Source organism: Pseudonaja textilis, chromosome 2 (assembly GCF_049901715.1).
Source record: "Pseudonaja textilis isolate UNSWEBS1 chromosome 2, rPseTex1.2, whole genome shotgun sequence".
NCBI lineage: Eukaryota > Metazoa > Chordata > Lepidosauria > Squamata > Elapidae > Pseudonaja > Pseudonaja textilis.
The window spans coordinates 108,898,669-108,920,576 of NC_141991.1; the positions used below are offsets into that span (position 1 = coordinate 108,898,669).

The 21,908-nt window shown below is 38.3% G+C and overlaps 1 protein-coding gene across 1 annotated transcript in view; it reads left to right on the forward strand.

Annotated features, from left to right (window-relative positions):
* The window catches only part of HID1 (HID1 domain containing), a 51,640-nt gene that overhangs the window by 14,065 nt on the left and 15,667 nt on the right, over nt 1-21,908 (forward strand). Inside the window, exons 3-16 of the mRNA XM_026701947.2 lie at nt 1,156-1,326; nt 6,980-7,093; nt 9,819-9,925; nt 10,934-11,050; nt 12,041-12,263; nt 13,580-13,636; nt 13,723-13,863; nt 14,571-14,661; nt 16,235-16,386; nt 16,507-16,585; nt 17,686-17,850; nt 18,958-19,185; nt 19,849-19,982; nt 21,468-21,548. Coding sequence (XP_026557732.2) covers nt 1,156-1,326; nt 6,980-7,093; nt 9,819-9,925; nt 10,934-11,050; nt 12,041-12,263; nt 13,580-13,636; nt 13,723-13,863; nt 14,571-14,661; nt 16,235-16,386; nt 16,507-16,585; nt 17,686-17,850; nt 18,958-19,185; nt 19,849-19,982; nt 21,468-21,548 — 1,860 coding nt within the window. The remainder of the gene's footprint in view (nt 1-1,155; nt 1,327-6,979; nt 7,094-9,818; nt 9,926-10,933; nt 11,051-12,040; nt 12,264-13,579; nt 13,637-13,722; nt 13,864-14,570; nt 14,662-16,234; nt 16,387-16,506; nt 16,586-17,685; nt 17,851-18,957; nt 19,186-19,848; nt 19,983-21,467; nt 21,549-21,908) is intronic.

The window sequence follows — 21,908 nt, forward strand, 5'->3', positions numbered from 1 at the left end:
CTTGTCCCCCATTGCTATTTTCCAGTAGAAACTCATTCCCAACCTTTTTATTGCTGAAGCTTGTTATTTTTATTTGGGAGAAGGAGGAGGGTATATTTTCAGTTGAAAAATAGTACAATGAAAAATGCTAATCTCCGTTTTCTTGCGCCATGTTTCAAATCCAGATTGAGTGGCCTAAGCGTTTAGTTAATTTAATGCAGATTGCTTAAGAAAAAAAATGGGAATTTAAAAATTAATAGTTGTTAATGTAAATTAGATTAAACTGTATTTTTTTCTTCACATATGCCTTCAGTTTCTTCAGATTTTATATTTCATATTTTTTGCATTTCTCAGAGGTAACTAGCTTCAATAATATTTCAATATTCAGCTACCAAACATGGTAGTACAGTTTCCAAACAATGTATACAAAGTGCATGTTACAGGAAAGTATATTTTCTTTCATATTTACCATAAATTGAACTGGGGAATCAATTGATTGGACTAACTTTATATGCCTGGGTGGAAATTTAGAGTTTTTGTACCTACCCGCAGAATTATATTCCTACAAACATTTTGCATTCTACAGAAGCAGTATTTCTTAGAGAACAAATTATTTTTGAATAGTTGTGGGGGAAAGATATTGCACTTAGAATCCTTCTTTCTGAAAAGCACTGACATTAAAAGCATCTCTGTCACATATCACTAAACAGATATGTATGCTGACAAGAGTATCTCCAATTTCTAAAAGATCCACTTTGCTTCTTTCTTCAATATTTAAATTATATGTGGACTAATGTGTTTCATCTACAAAGTCATAAGAGCTCCTCTGTTATAGAGATTCAACTCTTTAAAGAATCTTCAGAATAATTTTCCTAGAACAGGCTAGAAAAAGAGGTTTTGATGTTATAGCTTAAATCTTAGAATTCTATCTCTCACACATATTTAAGCATTATAGGAAACATATATGCAATCTCACATGAATCGAGTTATCACATTCTGAAGGATTGTCTTTTTATGATAGATTTCCAGAGTATGTCCAAAAGGCATTAGCAACAATGTAAAACGGTAATGTAAAATGGTATTAAGTCTTTAGTCGGTAATTCAGAAACCTGAGGCATTGGGTTAAAATTTTTACCTGCATACCAATGTCCTTTGCTTTATTCTGATTCACTCCAGGCTGTGGAAAAACTAGTGCAGGGAGCTGAGAGTGGCTGTCACTCTGAGAAGGAAAAGCAGATTGTCCTGAATTGCAGCCGCCTCTTGACCCGTATCCTACCATATATATTTGAAGATCCCGATTGGAGAGGTTTCTTCTGGTCAACTGTTCCAGGGGCGGGACGAGGAGGGGTATGTATTTATTCAATTGCATTATTCCTTTTCTGGAGAGTAGAGAAAGATGCAGAAGCCAGAGCTGTTCTTTAATCAGAGGCTGTTAATGGGAATCTAAATTTCTTACTTGCTGGATTATGTTTATTCACAGTGAAGGAACTCTTATCAGGCTTGGGCATATTTTGCACTGTGTAATTTGTCATGCCTTGATCCTTTTAGATTTCTGTCTTTTGAAAAAATGCTGTCACATCCTTGCCTGGGAGATGGATTGAGACTCATGAATGGAAGGTTGATGAATGAACAGTCTATTTTTATTGCAGAATTTTGATAGTATTATTAAAATTGTATTTCCACCTATGGGAATTTCAAGAGAAAGTTTTGAACAGTAGCAAAAAGCAACCAAAATTCAAATGAAGCCTGGACTATTTTAAAGTTAATTCTTCAAACAGGACTAAGAGGGAAGAAAGTGAAATGAACAAATATAGGTTTTCCATTAGAAAAACTGTGTAAACATATAATCAAACATTTAATTATTCAGTTGTTTTGATTTTCAGTAACAGTGGCAAATAGTCAATACTTTTAATATTTTCTAAATCATATATAGGACCAAAGAATCAAGGAGTCAGCAGTTCTAGTGGTTCAGTCAATTTACATATACTGTGAGATGAATTTTTTTTTCACAGTATATAAAAATATTTGTATCATATGTTCATTTACTGAACTGTATGATCTTCATTCTTTCATGATTCTGCCTATCTCTGGAACTGGGATATTTTGTGGAAGCAAGGTCTAACATTGTGTACATGTACTAACCTTTTGTGTATGTTTCACTGCATGCTTTTATATTTATTCCTGAATGTCCAGAATATATTCATTCTAAACCAGTGCCTTTAATTGTTGTTCCCAATGCAGCAATTGAAAGAGCTGTTTTACTATACATGAATTTTAATAACTTTGGTCATAGTTGCAGTACAGGCTTGGCATGTATCCCATAATTGGCTTTTCTAATGTGGAAGCATTGTTTTTATGTGGTGGCTATGTATCCCTACTGTATTTCTCTGCTTGCCTTCTATCCTGAGTCCTATCCTTAAAATTCACATAGTAGTATCTTGTGTGAATTGAGTGAGCACTGATATTAATGCCTGTGTAGAGTTTTGTGAACAAAATACACAAGGTATGCACATTCACATAGCAAGTACTTCTGCTGACTGCCAATTGCCTGCAATTTGGCAGTTCGAATTTTACCAGGCTCTAGGTTGACTCAGCCTTCCATCCTTCCAAGGTGGATAAAATGAGGACCCAGATTGTTGGGGGCAAATTGCTGACTCTCTAAACCACGTAGAGCTGTGGTGACTAACCTTTGTGGGCTCCCATGCCAGCACCCAGAAGGCAATGCGTGCACCCCTCCATGCCCCCTGCGCATGCGTGCACGATCCCCCCATGTGCCACGAGTCTCTGCACTTACGCATGAGACCCCCCTCACGCCCCCTGCATCTCTGTGCATGTTTGTGCCCCCCACGTTCCCCGTGCTCCCCAAGCATGTGCACCAGATACCCAACAATCAGCTGTCTAGTGGGCAGTGCACATGCATGTGCAGCGGGGCTCTTCCGGGTAACCTCTCGTGTGCCAGCAGAAGTGGCTCTGCATGCCACTTCCGGCATACATGCCATAGGTTCGCCATCACAGGCTTAGAGAGAACTGTAATGCACTATAAAGTGGTATGTAAGTCTGAGTGCTATTGCTATTATAACTCCAAAAGAATATGCCTGAGGAGTGAGGACTGTTTCAAAAACTGCTCTTGTCAGATGCAAAAAGACTGAATTCTTGTTTCACTGCTCCCCACCAGCAATAATTTAATTATTTTTCAAAGATGTTTTAATCCATTTTTTTACTCATCTTTGGATCATTTAGTTACTAAATAAACACAAATATATATACTCTTTTGATTGTTCCTGGCAGTAATTAAGTGTGCAATTAGGATTGAGCAGCTTTAGTTCTATAGTAATACTAAAAATGTTTTGCTATCATCTGGAAACACCTGTTTGATTTTTTTTTCTCCGAGTTCCATGTTTCTCCCAGTTCCTGTCAAAGAATGTGACCAGAATTAAAATCTTGGTTCAAATATAATCATTCAGACACGTTCAATATGTGCTGATAGGCATATGCCATACAGCCATTTATACTTGTACTATGATTTCTCAGATTTTTTTCTTAATTTTGAAATAGTTTTATCAAAGCAGCCATTCTTGTCAAATTCCCCTTATGAGGATGTAACACAAGTTCTTATCTTAATCTTCATAATTTTGTATTGATACAGAAAATGTGAGGGGACCAGGTCTTTTTTAAAAAAAGCAAACAATCATTAATTAATTTGAAAAGAAGAACAGAACATTGTGCCTTGTTCACTGGCAATTGGTCCTGACTGCAGCTATGACTTATGTACCTTATTGGCTACCAGCTCACTGGATTTTTCCTCCATACTATTCTACCTAGCAATCACTCAAACCTATGCAGCTGATTTAAGTGTGTTACTTTGTAAAACATTTTAAATAATCAATCTACCAGATGGCAACCTACAGCTGTCCTTGCTGATCTCAGAAGCTAAGCAAGATCAAACCCTTGATAGAGAGGGGATAGCTTGGGAATCTCAGAACTGTAGACAGTTTGGAAAATATGACCACCACCCCCATGACAGTGATAAAACATTTCCATGATGCTATTATATCCTCTTGCATAGAAAATCCAATTAATATGCTAAGTTCAACTTGAGGGCATTTTTATTATTTTACTAAATATTATAATTCTGGGAACACATGAAAATGCTTGATATTTAGAATAGAATAACAGACCTGGAATGGACCTTGTAGATCCTCTATTCCAACCCGCTGCTCAAGCAGGAGACCCTAAACCATTTCTGACAGATGGCAGTCCAGTCTCTTCTTGAAAGCTTCCAGTGATGAAGCTCCCACAACTTCTGAAGGCAAGCTGTTCCATTGGTTAATTGCTCTCACTGTCAGAAAATTTCTCCTTATTTCCAGGTTGAATCTCTCTTTACTTTCCACCCATTATTCCATGTCTGGCCTTTAGGTGCTTTGGAAAATAGGTTGACCTCCTCCTCTCTGTGACATCCCCTTATTTGTAAAATAACTGATTAATCTTTACTCAGTAAATTTTATAAATACAGTACTTCTAGTTTCAAAGCAACCTTGATTGTGTGAATGGTCAAACAATTGGCAACTCCAAATCTCGACCAACAAATGCTCTGTCCTACACATTGGTTAAAAAAAATCAGTACACCAAATGCAAACTAGGCAGATATGACCTTGTTGACGTTCCTCACTCTGTCAAGGACCTTGGAGTACTCATATCAAATGACCTAAGTGCCAGAGCTCACTGTAACAGCATTGCCAAAAAGGCATTAAGAGTTGTACATATGTCTTACGAAGCTTCTCCTTCGGAAATATTGAATTTCCAACTAGAGCATTCAAAACTTTTGCTAGATCAATACACGAATACAGCTCATCAGTCTGGAATCTGCACTGTATATCGGATATTAATTGAATACAGAAGTATTTCATGAGAAGAGTATAGAGTACTACACTCCTCTGCTCGCAACAGAATACCCTACATCACCAGGTTTGAGATTTTGGGCTTGGACAACCTTAAACTACACCACCTATGGTTGGACTTAAGCGTAGCACACAAAATTATCTGCTACAGTGTCCTACCAGTCAATGACTACTTCAGCTTCAATCACAACAATACAAGAGCACACAACAGATACAAACTCAATGTAAACCGCTCCAAACTTGATTGCAGAAAGTACGACTTCAGCAACAGAGTGGTCAATGCCTGGAATGCACTACCTGACTCTGTTGTTACATCCTCTAACCCCCACTCCTTTAACCTCAAACTATCCACTGTTGACCTCACCCCATTCCTAAGAGGTCTGTAAGCGGTGTGTATAAGTGCACAATCGTGCCTACCGTCCCTGTCTTATTGTCCCCATTTATTTGTACCTATTTTCTATATTCTTACTCATGTTTATACTTGCATCTATTATCTTGTAAGTGATGGACAAATCAAATAAATAAATAGTTCTATTGAGCTGAGCAAAAGTTAAAAGTATGCAAAAATGGTAGTGTTGTCTGTTCATTTTACTGAGCTGGAGAATCTCATGTAGAATTGTAACTAGTAATTAATCAGTGCTGTATAGCGTTTATTTTTGTGTGGTATTGCTTTGTTTTAAATAACTCATTATTATGGGCTTGATGGAGTCATAAAATTATCTCTTTAGTTAACTGATTCATGCTTTTAACCTTTAAGATTCTAAGGCTCCTTTTTCCTTCTCTAATTTCAAAGCTAAATGAAAATATGTGCAGTTGACTTTTTTTTTAATGTCTTGCGACTGTTTCTGCATTTGACACACTTTATTAGATGTTCTGATGTGGCACTAGATAATGTCAGATCAATACAGGTTATTATTATAATCCAGTCTGCTTGCTGTGAGTGAAAGGCTTTGTGTCTATGTCATGGACAAGCTGATACACCCTGGCTGTCACAGATAAGAGCCTGTCATTTTTTTTTCCAGCGTGGGGTAGGGGCAGGAATATGAGAATCCGGGATGAGTATTGAAGGGGGGAGGAAATGAACTAGAGACCTGCTGACGAGGATCTGTGGTTCCCTTGGAAACTGTTGTAAATGTGGAATGAAGCGTCAGCACTGAGACAAAAAGACAGAGCTTGATTTGAAAACCTTGAAGCACTCAGAGAGTGCCGTAGGAGGATATTTTGGTCTCAGCAAGCCGAGAGCATCTCTTCTATAAGTAATCTCTACTTCTATTTTATATTGGTCACAGGCTGCACCACAGCAAATGAAGTTATGTCCCTCACTGAAATTCTGTTCATACGAAAGATGATGAATTGAAGCCCATCTAAATTGTACTTGGAAGTATCAGACTACAGTAGTTCATAGTTATGGTAGTTCAGTCTGCTTGAATTTTGCCTGGGGTAGTGCATATGGGGATAAATCTTACAGTATCTATACTGAAATGAAACTTCTGGCTTGTGTAAATGCCATTTCTCCATGTCTAATAATACAGGTGGTCCTTGACTTATAACAGTTTAATGACTGTGCAAAGTTACAGTGACACTGAAAAATGTGACTTATGGCCGTTTTTTTACAGTTCTGACCTTTGCAACATCCCCATGATCATGTGATTAAAATTGAGGTGCCTGGCGACTGATTCCTATTTGTGACTGTAGCTGTGCCCCAGAGTCATGTGGTCACCTTTTGAGACCTTCTGACAGACAACGTCAGTGGGGAAGCCAGATTCATTTAATAACTGGGTTACTAACTTATCAACTGCAGTGATTCACTTAACAACGGTGGCAAAAAAAGGAGATAAAATGGGGCAAAACTCCCTTAAACAGGAGACTAAGTTCTAGTGTCACCTTAGGCACAAAAGCCAGATGAGTCTCACCTAACAACAATTTTGGGCTCAATTGTGGTTGTAAGTCGAGGACTACCTGTATATTATAAAGTATCAATAAATGGCTGAAGAATTATCATCCAGATTTCCATAACCCCCCCTCCGCTCCATTGGGGTTGGCAATGGTATAAGATCAGATATGAAGTATTGTAAATATTGTAACTTATTGCTGATTTATAGGGAGATGAAGATGATGAAAATGCTAGACCACTGGCTGAGTCACTGCTTCTAGCTGTTGCAGATCTGCTCTTCTGTCCAGAATTCACTGTCCAGAGCCATCGGAAAAACAATGTGGTAAGTCAGACTTTCAGTAAGTGAAATAGTGATTGCCCTGAGCTATCAATGTTTGTCAAAGATGGAAACAAGCTACTATGGAAAATGGAGGAATGGAGAATTCTGACACTTGATTCATTTAATGCTATTTTATTTATATAGTCCTCAAATTTATATACTCCTCGTGTCATTATGAGCCGTGGTGGTGCAGTGGTTAAAATTCAGTATATGTTAAGACTGCAGTATTGCAAAATAATTCTGCTGACGTTTGGCAGTTTGGGTCTCACCGGCTCAAGTTGGTAAAACGAGAACCCAGATTGTTGCAGGCAATATGCCGACTCTATAAACCGCTCAGAGAGGGCTGTAAAACGTGAACCAGCATAAAAATCTAACTGCTATTGCTATTATCAAAGTGTCTTCTGGGCAATTTACAGATTAAAAAACTATAAAATCCATACAAAAGACAAAGTTTAAAGAGTTAAAAATCAAACCTAAAAAGACAGGAGTTTTTTTTTTTTAAAAAATTGAATGATTTCAAGCCACCAGATATCCCAGGGTTGCACACTGCTCTTGGATACCCTTGACAACTGACAGAGCTAGTTTTTAACTCTCTCCCAGAAGGCCAGAAAGATGGGAGCCACACTTGCCTCAGTGGGCAGGATGTTCCATAGGACAGGGACAGTGGTAGAGAAGGCTCTTCCTGGTCCCTGCCAGTTGCAAGTCTTTAGCTGTCAGGGTTTGAAACTTGCCCTTCCTGCCTGACCTGGTGGGAAAAGCTGATACAATTGGGATGAGGTTGTTCCGAAGGTAACTTGGTCCCATGCCATGAAAGGTTTTTCAGATGATCAACATGTTAAATTAGACCTCGAAGTAAACCAACACCCAATGAAGCTTATGCAGCAAAGATCTTTCATATGTGCCACTAGAAGAGCCCCAGACTGGTTTTGCTGCTGAATTCTGCAGGCACCTTTTAAGGGTAACCCCATGTAGATCACTTTGCAGTAGTCCACATGGGAGATGATCAGGGCACGGCTGGCTGAGAGAATTCTGGAGTCCTGATGGCCTATCTCTCAACTGAGGTTGCTATACTGACTGGGAATCATTGCTCATTTTTTTTTTTAAACACACTGAAATTAGGTTCATGTTGCTTTTCTAACCACCTAGGATTTTAAATCAAGAATTGATTTGTAGAACTTCTTGCTTGTCATAGCAAGAACAAGTATCGGAATCTGGTTTGCATGTAACACTAAAATCAAATCACAAGTGAAATAACTATTTGATAACAGAAAAACCAGTTAATCTGTGGAACAGCGTATTACTTAATAACAACAAACCAGAACTCTTCAAAATTCTGACTTACTCTGAATTTTGTCAATAATCTTGAGGGGTTTTTAGAAGAGATATTAATGCAATGGAATAGATTTTTAAAATCTTCTTTGCATTGCATTGCATTGCCTACATGCAAATGCAATCCTAAGGAAGATTTTTTTAAAAGGATAGCTATTACTGTCTATGTATCCTATGGATAAGAAGATTGTGAGTTCAGTGCTTAATGTCTTGGTCTTTGCAAGGAAATTTACTTGTAAGATTTCTGTTCAGAAGTATAGAAAACTCTTCTATAGCAGACCTCTAGCAAGCCTGTAGAACTGGACTCTGCAAAATAATGACTCATATATCTCTAGGCCCCATTATGACTAATTCTGAAACAGCAACCCCCACCTTTATATTTGGGCTGCGTTTGATGATAGGACCTTCCTGAATATGTCAGTTTTCATTAAGATTAGCCAGAAATATTGAAAAGACCAGTGGAAACTTATTATAGCTTAGTTTTTGCAAGTTTGCATCATCAGAAGTATGAATAATACAGGTGGATGTTTGTTGAACTATTTTCATTTAACTGTTTTTAATATGTTTATTGATTTATTTAATTTTTGTACCCTGTCCAGAGTCACTTTTTGTGAGATTGACAGCCATATACCTCCGTATTCCATCACTCTGCTGTTAGTGGAGTCATTCTCACTCTATCATTTTGGATTTTTGACATTTACTGTGATATAATATGATGCTCTGAGTTTCTCCATATACGACTTTTAATGTGCAACCAGTATGCCTCATTCACACAACCCTGTAAACTTCTCATGTCTTTCTGCATTTCTTCCACCTTTCTTCTTCTTGTAGAAAATCCATTAGGTGGGAAAAGCCACCTCACATGATTTGAATTAGTAATGCTGAAAGTACCCTCCAGTTCTGTGGCATTGGTCATTGTTTTTTTCCATCTGCAAGAGAATTGAGAGATTTTGTCTAAATCTTCATAGTCCTAATCATACTTTTACCTGGAAGGTTTGGCACTATTTGATCACGGGTGGGATGCTACTGGTTCAGCCCGGTTCTATGGAACCGGTAGCTCTGAAGAGCAGCAGACACCAAACCGGTTCGCTGCTACGACCTTTTGCTTGTCAATTTGGTACACCCACCTGCCTGGCCTCTTGGCTGCCCTTTATTTCCTGCTTTTTCAACCACAGCTGCTTTCCGTGATACAGCTGAGGTTGAAAAAGCAGGAAAGAAGAGGATTTTCAAACGCCGCGCACCCATGCACAGCACTTGTCAGCTGTCTGGGTGGCACAGCTGATGGTTTTTATGAAAAGCTGTACATGCGCGCACAGCAAATCACTCTCACTGAACCGGTAGTAACACAGGTTGAATCTCGCCCGTGTATTTGATGTGCTAACTTCTTTTTCTTTTCCAGGACACGGCTGAGGATATCCATGCAATTGATAGTTGTGAATACATCTGGGAGGCTGGTGTTGGATTTGCTCATTCACCATCACCTAACTTCAGCCATGATTTAAATAGGTGAGGACATCAGCAAATTACAGATCAGGCTATGAGAGAGAGTGATTGGACCAAGGTCACCCAGCCAGCTTTCATGCCTAAGGCTAGACTAGAACTCATGGTCTCCTGCTATTTATCCTAGTGCCTTAATCACTAGGCTTAAAGTCCATCTTCTGGATAAGCATCATAGAATATGAAAACTGAGACACTCTTAATTTATTAAAGTGCAGAAATTGCCAGTACTGTTAAAAGTGCCTTATAAATGACTGCATAGTTCATTATCTTCATTGTTAGTTTTCTGTAGCCACTGTACATAAACTCTGGATGGCGCTAAGCAGAATATCCAGTTGAATAAACTGACTGTGAGGCAGTGGTGGGATTCAAAATTTTCTACTACCAGGGCGTGGCTTGGTGGGTGTGGCAGGGGAAGAATACTGTAAAATCTCCAGTCAGAGGTGGTATTTGCTGGTTCTCCAGAACTGGTCAGAACCTGCTGAATACCACCTCTACTGTGAGGTCTGAACAGCTAGCTCCATAGGTGAAGACTTCAATTATTTATTACTCAAGCCTATATACAGGAATCTTCTCAGATTGGTGGTTTGCACCTGGATTAAGACTAGATAAGGTTCAGTGGCTTTCAATGGCCTTTTTTCCTCACTGAGAAATTTCAGACTAATTCCCTCTTTGACTCCCCCCGCTACCTCCTACCTCTCCCCCACCCGCTGCTTGGCCAGTCCCTCTCCAATACTACAGTATTGTAGTAAACATGCTTGCAGTGAATAAGGAAATGTCTTTGTGGCTCCTGATGGCTTAAAAGTTTTGAATTATACAATTTTTTTTTAAAGAAATCCTACTGTAGGAAAGCTTTGTTGTAGTTTTAAAACAATTCTTTTAAAACACTTTCACAAAAAGTGTTTTACTTGCTCCTACAAAATAACGAATATAGTGCAAATAAAACTGTAACACAAACTCTGTGAATAATAATTAATACTCCCTCTGACCGAAACTTGCTATTCATACATTTTTCAGGACAGAGCTACTGAAACTTCTGCTGACCTGTTTCTCAGAGGTCATGTACTTGCCTCCCTCTTCTGATAGCAGCAACACTAATCCCTGGGTCCAGTTCTTCTGTTCTACAGAGAACAGGTGAGAGATAGCAAATTGCATGAGATGGATGCTTTGAAACACTTTTGTTTAATCTAAACCTTTTATTAAAAGGATTGTGTATATATGATAGGCGTTATCCATTTCTCCCCACCTTATGCCTTCGGGTTATTTCTTTTTCCTTATTACTTAAGTGCATATATCCTTAGGGTTATGGACTGGTACGGTGGCCTAGAAGTGGAGCTCTTGCCTCACAACCAAGAGGATGTGAGTTCAATCCTAGGTAGAGGCAGCTATTTCTCTCTCTGGGAACACTGAGAGTATATCTTCTGGACAAAACACCACATTGGCGATAGGCAGGGCATCTGGCCATTAAAACACTCCCTCCATTCAGTTTCCCAGACTCCACCCCGTAAGGAATTATGGGGTTGTTAAAAGAAGATATGTCTTTAGGGCTATGTTTGCCTAATTGGAGCCAATCAATGCTTGATCCAAATAGTAGATAGTTTTGGAATACTAGACAACATCCACACAACTTCTAACCCTCTCATCATAGAATCAGCAGGAAAGCATGCAACCCCAGATTTTACTGCCCCCAACTCACCCTAGTCGTATACTAAACATTTGCCCTTAAGACAGGAGGCACTGTAAAATAAGCAGTTTGCAATAATTAGCAAATTGTGCAGCATGAATAGGTTCTTTTTATTATAAATTGAAGACAATTTTTAGAAAGAGTTGGGTTTTTTTTTTAAACATGTGACATTCTTTTGCAGCCACTCAGCCATACTGGAGAGCAAAACAGGATGTTTTAATCTATATTGTCATTCATACAGTATATTACTTCATTTATTAAAATAACTCAGAATAATGACCTCCAATGCATTTTTTCTTTTCACTAATGAATGTTTCTGAGAATAAAAACACTATTTATTAATCACTATATAATAAAATGAAAGCTTATTCTTTGTGGAAAAGCTTTTAACACTTCAAGTTTCTGATGCATTGTTTTGAGCATGTTGGATCTTCTTCTAGGCATGCCCTTCCACTCTTTACTTCCCTCTTGAATATCGTCTGTGCTTATGATCCAGTGGGTTATGGGATCCCCTATAACCACTTGCTCTTCTCCGACTATCGTGAACCACTGGTGGAGCAGGCCGCTCAAGTCCTTATAGTCACATTGGACTATGACACTTCTACCAGCTCCAGTCCCACAGTAGATGGCACTACCACTGGAACAGTCATGGATGATACTGATGTGAGTTGCTCCCAAATTTAGCTGTGTTTATAATGTGGAGGAGCAGAGATATGCATATAAAGCTTCAGCCGGCTTTCTTAAAGCAAAACAGCTTTGAATGGAAGCTTTTAGAGTACATAAGCAACCCTGGAAAGATAGTGCTAAATTCTTCTCTGAAATGGTAGCCTTCCGTGGCACCCAAGAATCCACCTAATTGGCCTGAAATATTTGAAGATGTTTGGGCTCAAACCTGAAAATGGATTTTAACCATCTTTCTGATTTCATTTTATCAGGTACAGATAGTCCTCGACTTACAACCAACTGAGACCAACATTTCTGTAGCTAAGGGAGACATTTGCTAAGTGAATTTTGCTCCATTTTATGACCTTTCTTGCCTCAGTTAAGTGAATCACTGCTGTTGTTAAGATAGTGGCGGAGTTGTTAAGTGAATCTGGCTTCCTCATTGACTTTGCTTGTCAGAAGGTTGCAAAAGTTGGCCACATCATCCCTTTTGCATAACCCCAGGGACACTGCAACCATCACAAATATAAACCAGTTGCCAAGTGCCTGCATTTTGACCACTTGACCTCAGGAACACTCCAATGATTGTAAGTGTGAAAAATGGTCATAAGTCACTTTTTTCAATGCCATTTTAACTTTGGTCACTAAACAATCTGTTGCGAGTTGAGGACTATCTGTATCTTAAAGTAACGTGATGGATCTGAAACATTGTCTCTTTAAATGCTTAAAGATGTACATTTGCCTTCTTAATACCAAACTAACTAATTTGAATTCTTTTTCCACGAACAGATTTATTAATTCAGATCTTTTCATTCACTGCATTACTAGCATAAATATATACATTTTCTTGTCTTTCCTCACTGTACTGCATACTGGAGAGGTATTCATAATACCCTTGAATGGATAGAGACGTGAGCTCTTTAGGCATTTGGTTTCTGATGAAAATGAACTAATTAATCTATTCTACACTGTATATTTTTAAACTATGAAATATTATGCCTAATTTTTCATTTATTTCATAAAATGATAAGCAACCATTATATCCTAGTGCTTAGCATAGGGACGGCTCTCTAGATGTTGCTGAATTATAACTCCCAGTACCCTACCCTTGATCACCTTGATTGAGGCTCCTGGGAATTTTAATTCACCAATATCTGGGACCACAGGTATAGTTGTAGTTTAATACTTCACATTGTATCAGGATTATTTGACTAATTTAATGAAAATGTCATTTGCCAATGAATTCAGAGACAAACATATGCATCCCAAGGGTGTTTTAAATCTAAGAAACATTTACTTGATTTCTTTCAATGTAGCCTCCAGGACCAGACAACCTGTTTGTCAATTACCTGTCTAGGATACACAGAGAAGAGGTAAAGTATCAGATTTGTGTTTATTTTGTTTGGCTTAACCTTAGGTTTCCATATCTCAACATATTTATGTTTTTTTATGTTGTCAGGATTTCCAGTTTGTTTTGAAAGGAGTGGCTCGTCTGCTCTCCAACCCTCTGGTCCAAACTTACCTGCCAAATTCTACTAAAAAGATCCAGTTCCATCAAGAGCTCCTGGTTCTCTTCTGGAAACTCTGTGATTTCAACAAGGTTCTGTCTTCTATAGCTGGTATTATTAAAGAATTGGGGTAGGAGACCAGGATCAGGGCCTGTTAAATGAACACATGGGAGAATCTTAGTGATGGTGAGCTGGTCAACAATAACAATTTTGGATCAGAAGAGAAACAAATGATTAAAAGATTGGGTTAGGATACAGTAGTGGTAGTTGTTTGGAGTCAATGACCCATTGCTGATGCTGCATACCTAATAAGTCTCAAACTCTGCCTTTGTGTTCAGATATCAGGCCTATTGAATCAGTATTCCCGAGAAACCTCTTCTTGAAAGCAACCTGCATAGGAAAATTATGACGTTACCTGCTTTTGATGCCTTCAAATCAAAAATAAATTGGGAAAAAGCATGATTTTTGTTTAAGACATTTTTAATGCCAACAGTACAATTTTCTCAAGTCTGCTGAGAAATAATCACTTTGAGTAAGCCGAACTTTCTTCTTCCACAAAATCTTAAGTTTTGCCCTTCCTAAACCAGTTTTAAAAGTTGAAGCCATTGGAAAATGAACAAATAAGGAAAACGTTTCAAAATGCAATATTTTTACAAGCCTGCTAGAAAACATTAATAAACATGCTGAAACTTGTAGTTCCTCTCCCCGGTTGATGCAGTTTTATTTTGTCCAATTTTCATAACACTTATAGAGACTCCCCCCACAAACTTGGTGTTTAATTGTTTGTTTCCTTTTTCAGAAATTTCTCTTCTTTGTTCTGAAAAGCAGTGATGTTTTAGATATCCTGGTGCCAATCCTCTACTTTCTTAATGATGCTAGAGCAGATCAATGTAAGTTTGGTTTTATCTATTCTCAGAATTTATGCTGGAAAAAATTGATTCCGAATCTTTCCAACTGATTCCCTAGTCCTGAGACTAATTCCATAAATATAATTGTATTTGGATCCAAGACCCTGGGTGATTGGTGCTTATTTATAGAATGACAAATCCGGCATTTCTAATCTATATAGCAAAATACAATCTATATATTAAGGCAGGAACCAGAGAGGCAAACAGCCTCTCTAGTTCCTGCCTTAATATAGGCCCCATTCCAATGCTCCCAACTGATGTCTGTGGTCTTTGTCATCCCATAGGCATGGTGGGATAGTATTGGGCATCCTGTGGCTCCATTTTTTTGTGACCTTGAGAACTTGGCTTCATCAACAGATTTCATCTTTTCCACAATTTAGAGATAGGAAAAAATAGAATCTGTAATGTAAGCCTGAGGTTAACTGTGAAACACTAGGAAATTGAAGAAACTGTCTGGTTTATGATGCACAGAATGTGACTCACCAATTTTGCATCATGCTGTCCCCTTGTAGCTTTCTTCACAGCGTAGTATCCAAAAGTGTAGCTCTCTGTCATTAAAATGTTGCCCCCCCCCACACACACACTTCCACACCTCCATGTATCTCTTAATAATAATAAAGGAAGGTGGATAAAATACCCCAAACCTAGTCTAACATTTGGCTGGCTGTGTAACCAGCCATATTGGATGGTAATATTAGAACATGCCAGAGAAATATATTTGTTTATAGGCTTTAAAGGTCAAGTGAATAAATTCAGCAAGCTATTTCCATGTCACTTTGTGGGACAGATTAAGATTGGAGTGATTTCTGAGATTCTAGTTGGAGAAGGGCCAGTGCTGAGTTGGAACCAAAAGCAACTACATGTATTTATCCATATATTGAGTCATATGGGTTACATTTGGAGTTCTGCTTAAATTGCATAACATCGGATGCCTGCTGCTTCTTGATGTTAAACTGTCTGCTGGACAGCAGCATGGGTGACATTGAAATATATATATATATATATTTCAATGTGGATCTTTTGTTCAAAGTTTCTCGCGTAACATTGATATCTATACGTTTCGATGAAGTCTCATTCATCATCTTCAGGCTTCTGTCTCGGCTCTATGCTTCTCAGAGTGATGTGAGATTGCAGCTGCTTCTTATATTTAACTGCTAGTGGGTGGACTATCCCCACCTCAGTGGGTGCTAGTGGGGGTGGACTATCCCCACCTCACTAGCAGTTAAAAGGAAGAAGCAGCTCAATCTGCCATCACTCTGGCTTGCACAGGATGAGGCAGAAGCCTGAAGATGATGAATGAGACTTCATCAGCGTTGCCAGATACCAATCTACTGGAGAAAACCAGAACAACAAGATCCACATACAAATACCGCGAGAACCTCAGAAAAACAAATATATTTCATATATATATATATATATATATTAGAATACTACCGAATGAGAGTGAGGTATTTATGTTAAGAAGCATTACATTTTGTTTTTGATCTGCTGTTGTTAATGGCTGGCTTTCCCACCGGCCACTGACAGATTTAATTTTAGCACCATACTTTTACAGCTCGAGTTGGTCTTATGCATATTGGTGTCTTCATCTTATTGCTGCTGAGCGGGGAAAGGAATTTTGGTGTCCGCCTCAACAAGCCATATTCTGTACGAGTACCGATGGATATTCCTGTCTTTACGGGGACACATGCAGATCTTCTCATCATTGTGAGTCTAGAATTTGCTAGCAGAGTCTTTGCTCACAGCAGAGCATCTAGCTGCTATAAAAATAGTACAGCAACTCTGCAATATTTCGTTTATGTTGTTACTTTCTATTCTACCCTGCAGGTTTTTCATAAAATCATCACTAGTGGACATCAGCGGTTGCAGCCCCTATTTGACTGCCTCCTTACCATCATAGTGAATGGTAAGTTGCTTACTCTACAATGACAGCCAAAACTGAAAATCTTAATATATATCTAAAATATATTTTTAATTTAAATTCTTGGGAACAAATAGTGTGGTGTGGTTTCCCTTCAGAATTGAAACCAGCATAATCATGCATGCAGGCCTTACCACGTCTACAAATTTAATTTTAGTACCCAAAACTCTTTTTGGAGATAGCTGTTGAAAAAATTAGGAGATATATGTGTAGCTTTGAACCTCTCTTGGTTTTATTTGAGGGATATTATCATTCAGAATGGACATAATTTTAAAAATGGTTGAAGAGTTGCTGTCATATTGGCTTCTTCTCAGTAGATGGCGTTTGTTTTCTTTTACCATTGTGATATAGCTGTTTAAGAGTTCAGTCAGTTCAGTTTATTTATTTATTTATTTTTGTCAGTTGCTTACAAGATAATAGGTATAAGTAAAAACATAGTTATGAACACATAGATACATATAAGAAAAATAAAAAATAAAAATAAAAGAAACAATAGGACAGGGACAGTAGGCATGTTGGTGCACTTATGCACGCCCCCTACAGACCTCTTAGGAAAGAGATGAGGTCAATAGTAGACAGTCTAAGGTTAAAGTTTTGGGGGTTTGGGGAAGAAACCACAGAGTCAGGTAGAGCATTCTAGACATTGACTGCTCTGTTGCTGAAGTTGTATTTCCTGCAATCAAGTTTGGTGCGATTAGCCTTGAGTTTGTATCTATTGTTTGCTCTTGTGTTGTTATGGTTGAAGCTGAAGTATTCATTGACAGGTAGGGCATTGCAATGTATGATTTTATATACTATACTTAGATAGGACCGAAGGCAGCGTAGTTGTAGGTTTTCTAGGTCTAGAATTTTGAGTCTAGTGGCATAAGGTATTCTGCAACAAGTAGAGGAGTACACTACTGCTATTTCCCTTTATAACATTAATTTGTAGTGCCTTCCCATAGCAAGTGTTAAGATATGGATGTTACTCTTGGATCTTAACTAATAGGGATCTTAACTGATTGTACACTAACACATAATTATAATGGATGTTTGATCTCCCACAAATGACTTTTTCTTCCTTTTAAAATTTTTCTGTCTCTTAGTATCTCCATACTTGAAGTCTCTTTCCATGGTAGCAGCTAACAAATTGCTGCATCTATTGGAAGCATTTTCAACTACTTGGTTCCTTTTCTCCATGGTCCAAAACCATCACCTTGTCTTCTTTTTGCTGGAAGTCTTCAACAATATCATCCAGTACCAGTTTGATGGTGAGTGGCTGAACAATATATATATGTCAATATATATCAATCCCTCTCTGATAGCTTAATCAATCCAAGAATAAATATTCATCTAGGTTTAAAGTACGAAGCTTCTTCATCAAACGTGCAAGTATCCTTTCTTTTTCTTCCTTTCTTTCTTTCTTAGATGTGCTATTTCTGATTAATAAAATATAATTCTCACATTTGGGGTGAACTATTTGTGATGGTTTTGTTTTTGGAGGCTACTAGTATTTATTATTATGTAAGTTTGTTCCTTTATTGTTATTTTTAATTAGAAAAGGAAGTTCCTTTTACATGATAACCAACATGATATTTTTGCCTTCAATACTTCTCGCTCATTACTTTATGGCATTTTTAAACTACAAAGTGCGATTTAGCCCTCCTTTGATTTTTCATTTGTTGGTAAAATCTTTTCAAATATATACTTCTGTAATATAAACTTCATTTATAAGTTGATAATTAAGCCTGAGAGATCATGAATAAAAAAGACATTCAATTATATGATAGCCAGTTAGAAAGCCAAGTATGCCTGAAATCCTAAATCTTCCATGCTGGTCAATGTAACATAATCAATCACTTTATTTCATTGTGTTGTTAAATAATTTCTGGGAAACATCAGCTGGGATAATGTTTAGAAACATTTCTTGATACAATGCTGATACTGCTGGAGTTATCTGTAGCAGATAAGTTATCAGTTTTGTAATAAATCACATCAGTTTATTCTTTTGTGGCACAATAATCTAGTGATGAGCTAAAAGGTAGAAGTCACCATCTGAAGGAACCGTTCAAAAACTTCAGGCTATAATTTGACTAACATGAAGAAAGGAGCTAAAGTAGGGGGAATGGAACAATGCTAATCCTCTACTTCCTGAGCATGAAACTGAGCATATAGTTCTACTAGCTATAGTTCATCACCTCATGATTAGGGTTATCAGATCTAAGCTGCAAAAATTCAGACAGCCATTAAATGGCAGGAAACCATTGATTACTTGTTTTTTTTTGCTCACCTCCCCATGATACTTTTCAATTTGTGTTTCCCAATTACGGAAAGTTAAAGATGTTATTTTTTCTCCTCCTCCTGTTGTGATTTCCTAGGCAATTCCAATTTGGTATATGCCATTATTCGCAAGCGAAATGTATTTCATCAGCTGGCCAACCTACCTACTGACTTGCAGTCTATCCAGAAAGCTTTGCAACGCAAAAAGAAAGCTCCTGAGCCCATCTCTCGTACCAACTCCCAGGAGGGGATGTCCATGGAAGGGTCCCGACCTGCTGCACCTGCAGAACCTGGAACACTAAAGGCCAGCCTAGTAGCAACCCCAGGTCAGTCCAGAGAACACTGAAGCTCATGGAAAATTTTTATTTAGTCCAGAAGGTAGACTGGTAGACTGGTGAAGGTAGACTTTGATGCTTTAAGACTTGGATCTACTGTAGGTTTCTGATAGTAAAGAATTTTTATTCCGTGATCTGTAGGACGTTATTATTTATTTCTGTCTTTCATTTTTATATAATTTAACTTTTAATTTTGTTAATTTAAGATTCTCCTTTCTTAAAAGCTATTTGGATGTCTAGAACAGGGCTGTTAAACTCCCGGCCCATGGGCCGGACGCGTCACACAATGGCCACACCCATGCCCAGTTTAGTGAAGGGGAAAAAAGTCCTGATATGTCATGTGATGCTGCCGTGATGACATGAGTTTGACAGGCCTGGTCTAGAACAAGTAAAAATAAACAGTAGTCATGTCATCAAAATGCAAAATACATTATTTTAAACTATTGTAAAATGTTAAAAATCATCTGACATGGTCTGTTTTGCCAGCTACTTGGTTTAAATTTTTTGTGTGTTTCCCTATCAAAGAGCTAGGGAAACTTGCTGTAGGTAGAATTGTATTCTGGTCTTGACTAGAAATATGGAGTATGTTGCTAAACCCTCTAGGTCTTGCCCCATTTTGTTTTTCTTCTCTTAATGTGGCCTCTCAAAAACCAGGCATTGACAAACTCACAGAGAAATCTCAGGTGTCAGAGGATGGGACCATGCGTTCCCTAGAGCCAGAGTCCTCTCAGTCTCCAGCAGAAGAAAGCCCACCCGGCATGGCCAGTGATACTGAAACTTGGAATGCGGTAAGTTTGCAAACTGCTTTTGGGTAGCTAGCAGTTGAACAACACAACGATTGAGCAATTCAGAATAGCATCTTAATATAATGTTTGGTGCTGCTTTATAGATGGGTAATCAAGGGTTTCGTTATCCTTGACAGTAGATCCCCCAAAACTGAAGAAAATATTTTCTGTGCAGAAAATAATTTAATAAAATGTTTGGGGCACATTTTATTTATTCCAATTTGATGCCTGCATTTTTTTTACAGGAAGCCTAGGAAATTTCAGATATAGTGGTTAAACTCAGTTCATTCCTTCCTATCAATGGGAACAATCTAGGGAGTATATTTATTTGACTCATTGCTCAAATTATCCTGCAATAAACTCCTAACCTATTGGATAGGTTCTCATGATTGGGGAACAGGACAGTACAAGTTGTGCCCAAAGCAAGTGTTTTTATAAATTTATTTTAAAGAAAATTTATTGGAAGTGATACCAACTCTGAGCCTATGACAACAAAGTTACAGTAATTGTAAATAATGAAGGTTTGATGGATTGTTTTATGCAACTGTAAATCCCAGAGACAGCAAAGCTAACAGTTCAGGACATCCTACGCTTTGCTTGTTTTAGAGATCAGCTCTGAAGATAAATTATATCTCTAAAGGATTCTGATTCTGCTCAGCTTGAAGTATTTGGCTGGGGATAATATACTATAGCTTTCTCCTGCCTCAAATGCTGTTGTTGGACATATTGTATCTATATTTGCTCCTGATAATTAATGAGCATAAGGATGAGTAATAATAATAATAATATGTGGTACGGATGTGGGTTTGTATGTATGTAGGTGATCCTTGGCTTATGACTGCTTGTTCAGTGATTGTTCAAACTTGTGATGATGTTGAACAAGGAGGATTTAGGACCGGTTCTGGAGTACTGGATTTTGCAGTGTCTCTGCAGTCACATGATTGCAAGCCGGATGCTTTTGCAACTGGCTGGTGATTACAAAGTCATAGTCAGGCACGGTCACTTGACTGTGATTTCCAGTATCCCTGCCAGCTTCACACAAAGTCAGTGGAGAAGATGGCAAATTGGAAGACCCTCACTTAAGGACCTGCATGATCCTTGCTTGACGATGGAACTGCTAGAACTGCCGTCACTAAGCAATGCTGTCATGTGAGGTTTCGCTTTGTGATTGTATTGCTTATCAGTGGCAATTCTGGTCCCAGTGGCCATCCTGAGAACTATATGTGTGAAACACATGCACACATACACACGCACACATGATCCAGTACGTGGCGTGGTGATTAAAGTGCTGGACTAGAAATGGGAATCCTTCTTTTGACACAGAAAGGGAGCTGGGTGACTTTGAGTCAGTCCCCCTCTCTCATTCTTGCACTGGGACGCTGAAAAGCAGATTCTTGCTAAATAATATTTGATTTTATGTGTAGCAGTGTACAACAGAAGGAAATCGTAGCCCTTGGATAAACAAAACAATTTGCATTCTGTCATTAGGAGTCGTCAGAGTCCAGACGGGATCGAAGACGTCTGTCCAGCACATCCTCAGTTGGGCAGTGGAATCCAACTCCCGAATGGGTGAGAGATGCTGGCAACTCTTATTAACAAGTCATATAGAGATATAACTTGCATTTTAATCACATGAGCGACATTTCATGATGTGAAAAGTTGAATCATCCACAGAGGGTGATAACAGTATCTGTTTATTAGTCTCTGGAGTACTTCTCTCTTTAGTCAACATGATAATGGTCTGCTGCTTTCATTTAGAACAGGGGTGGGGAACTGTGGCCCTTTTATGACTTTGTGGACTTCAACTTCATGGCTGGCTCGGGAATTCTGGGAGTTGGGATTCAATTTCTTTTACTACCGGTTCTGTGGGCATGGCTTGGTGGGCCTGGCAGGGGGAGGATACTGTAAAATCTCCAGTCAGAGGTGCTA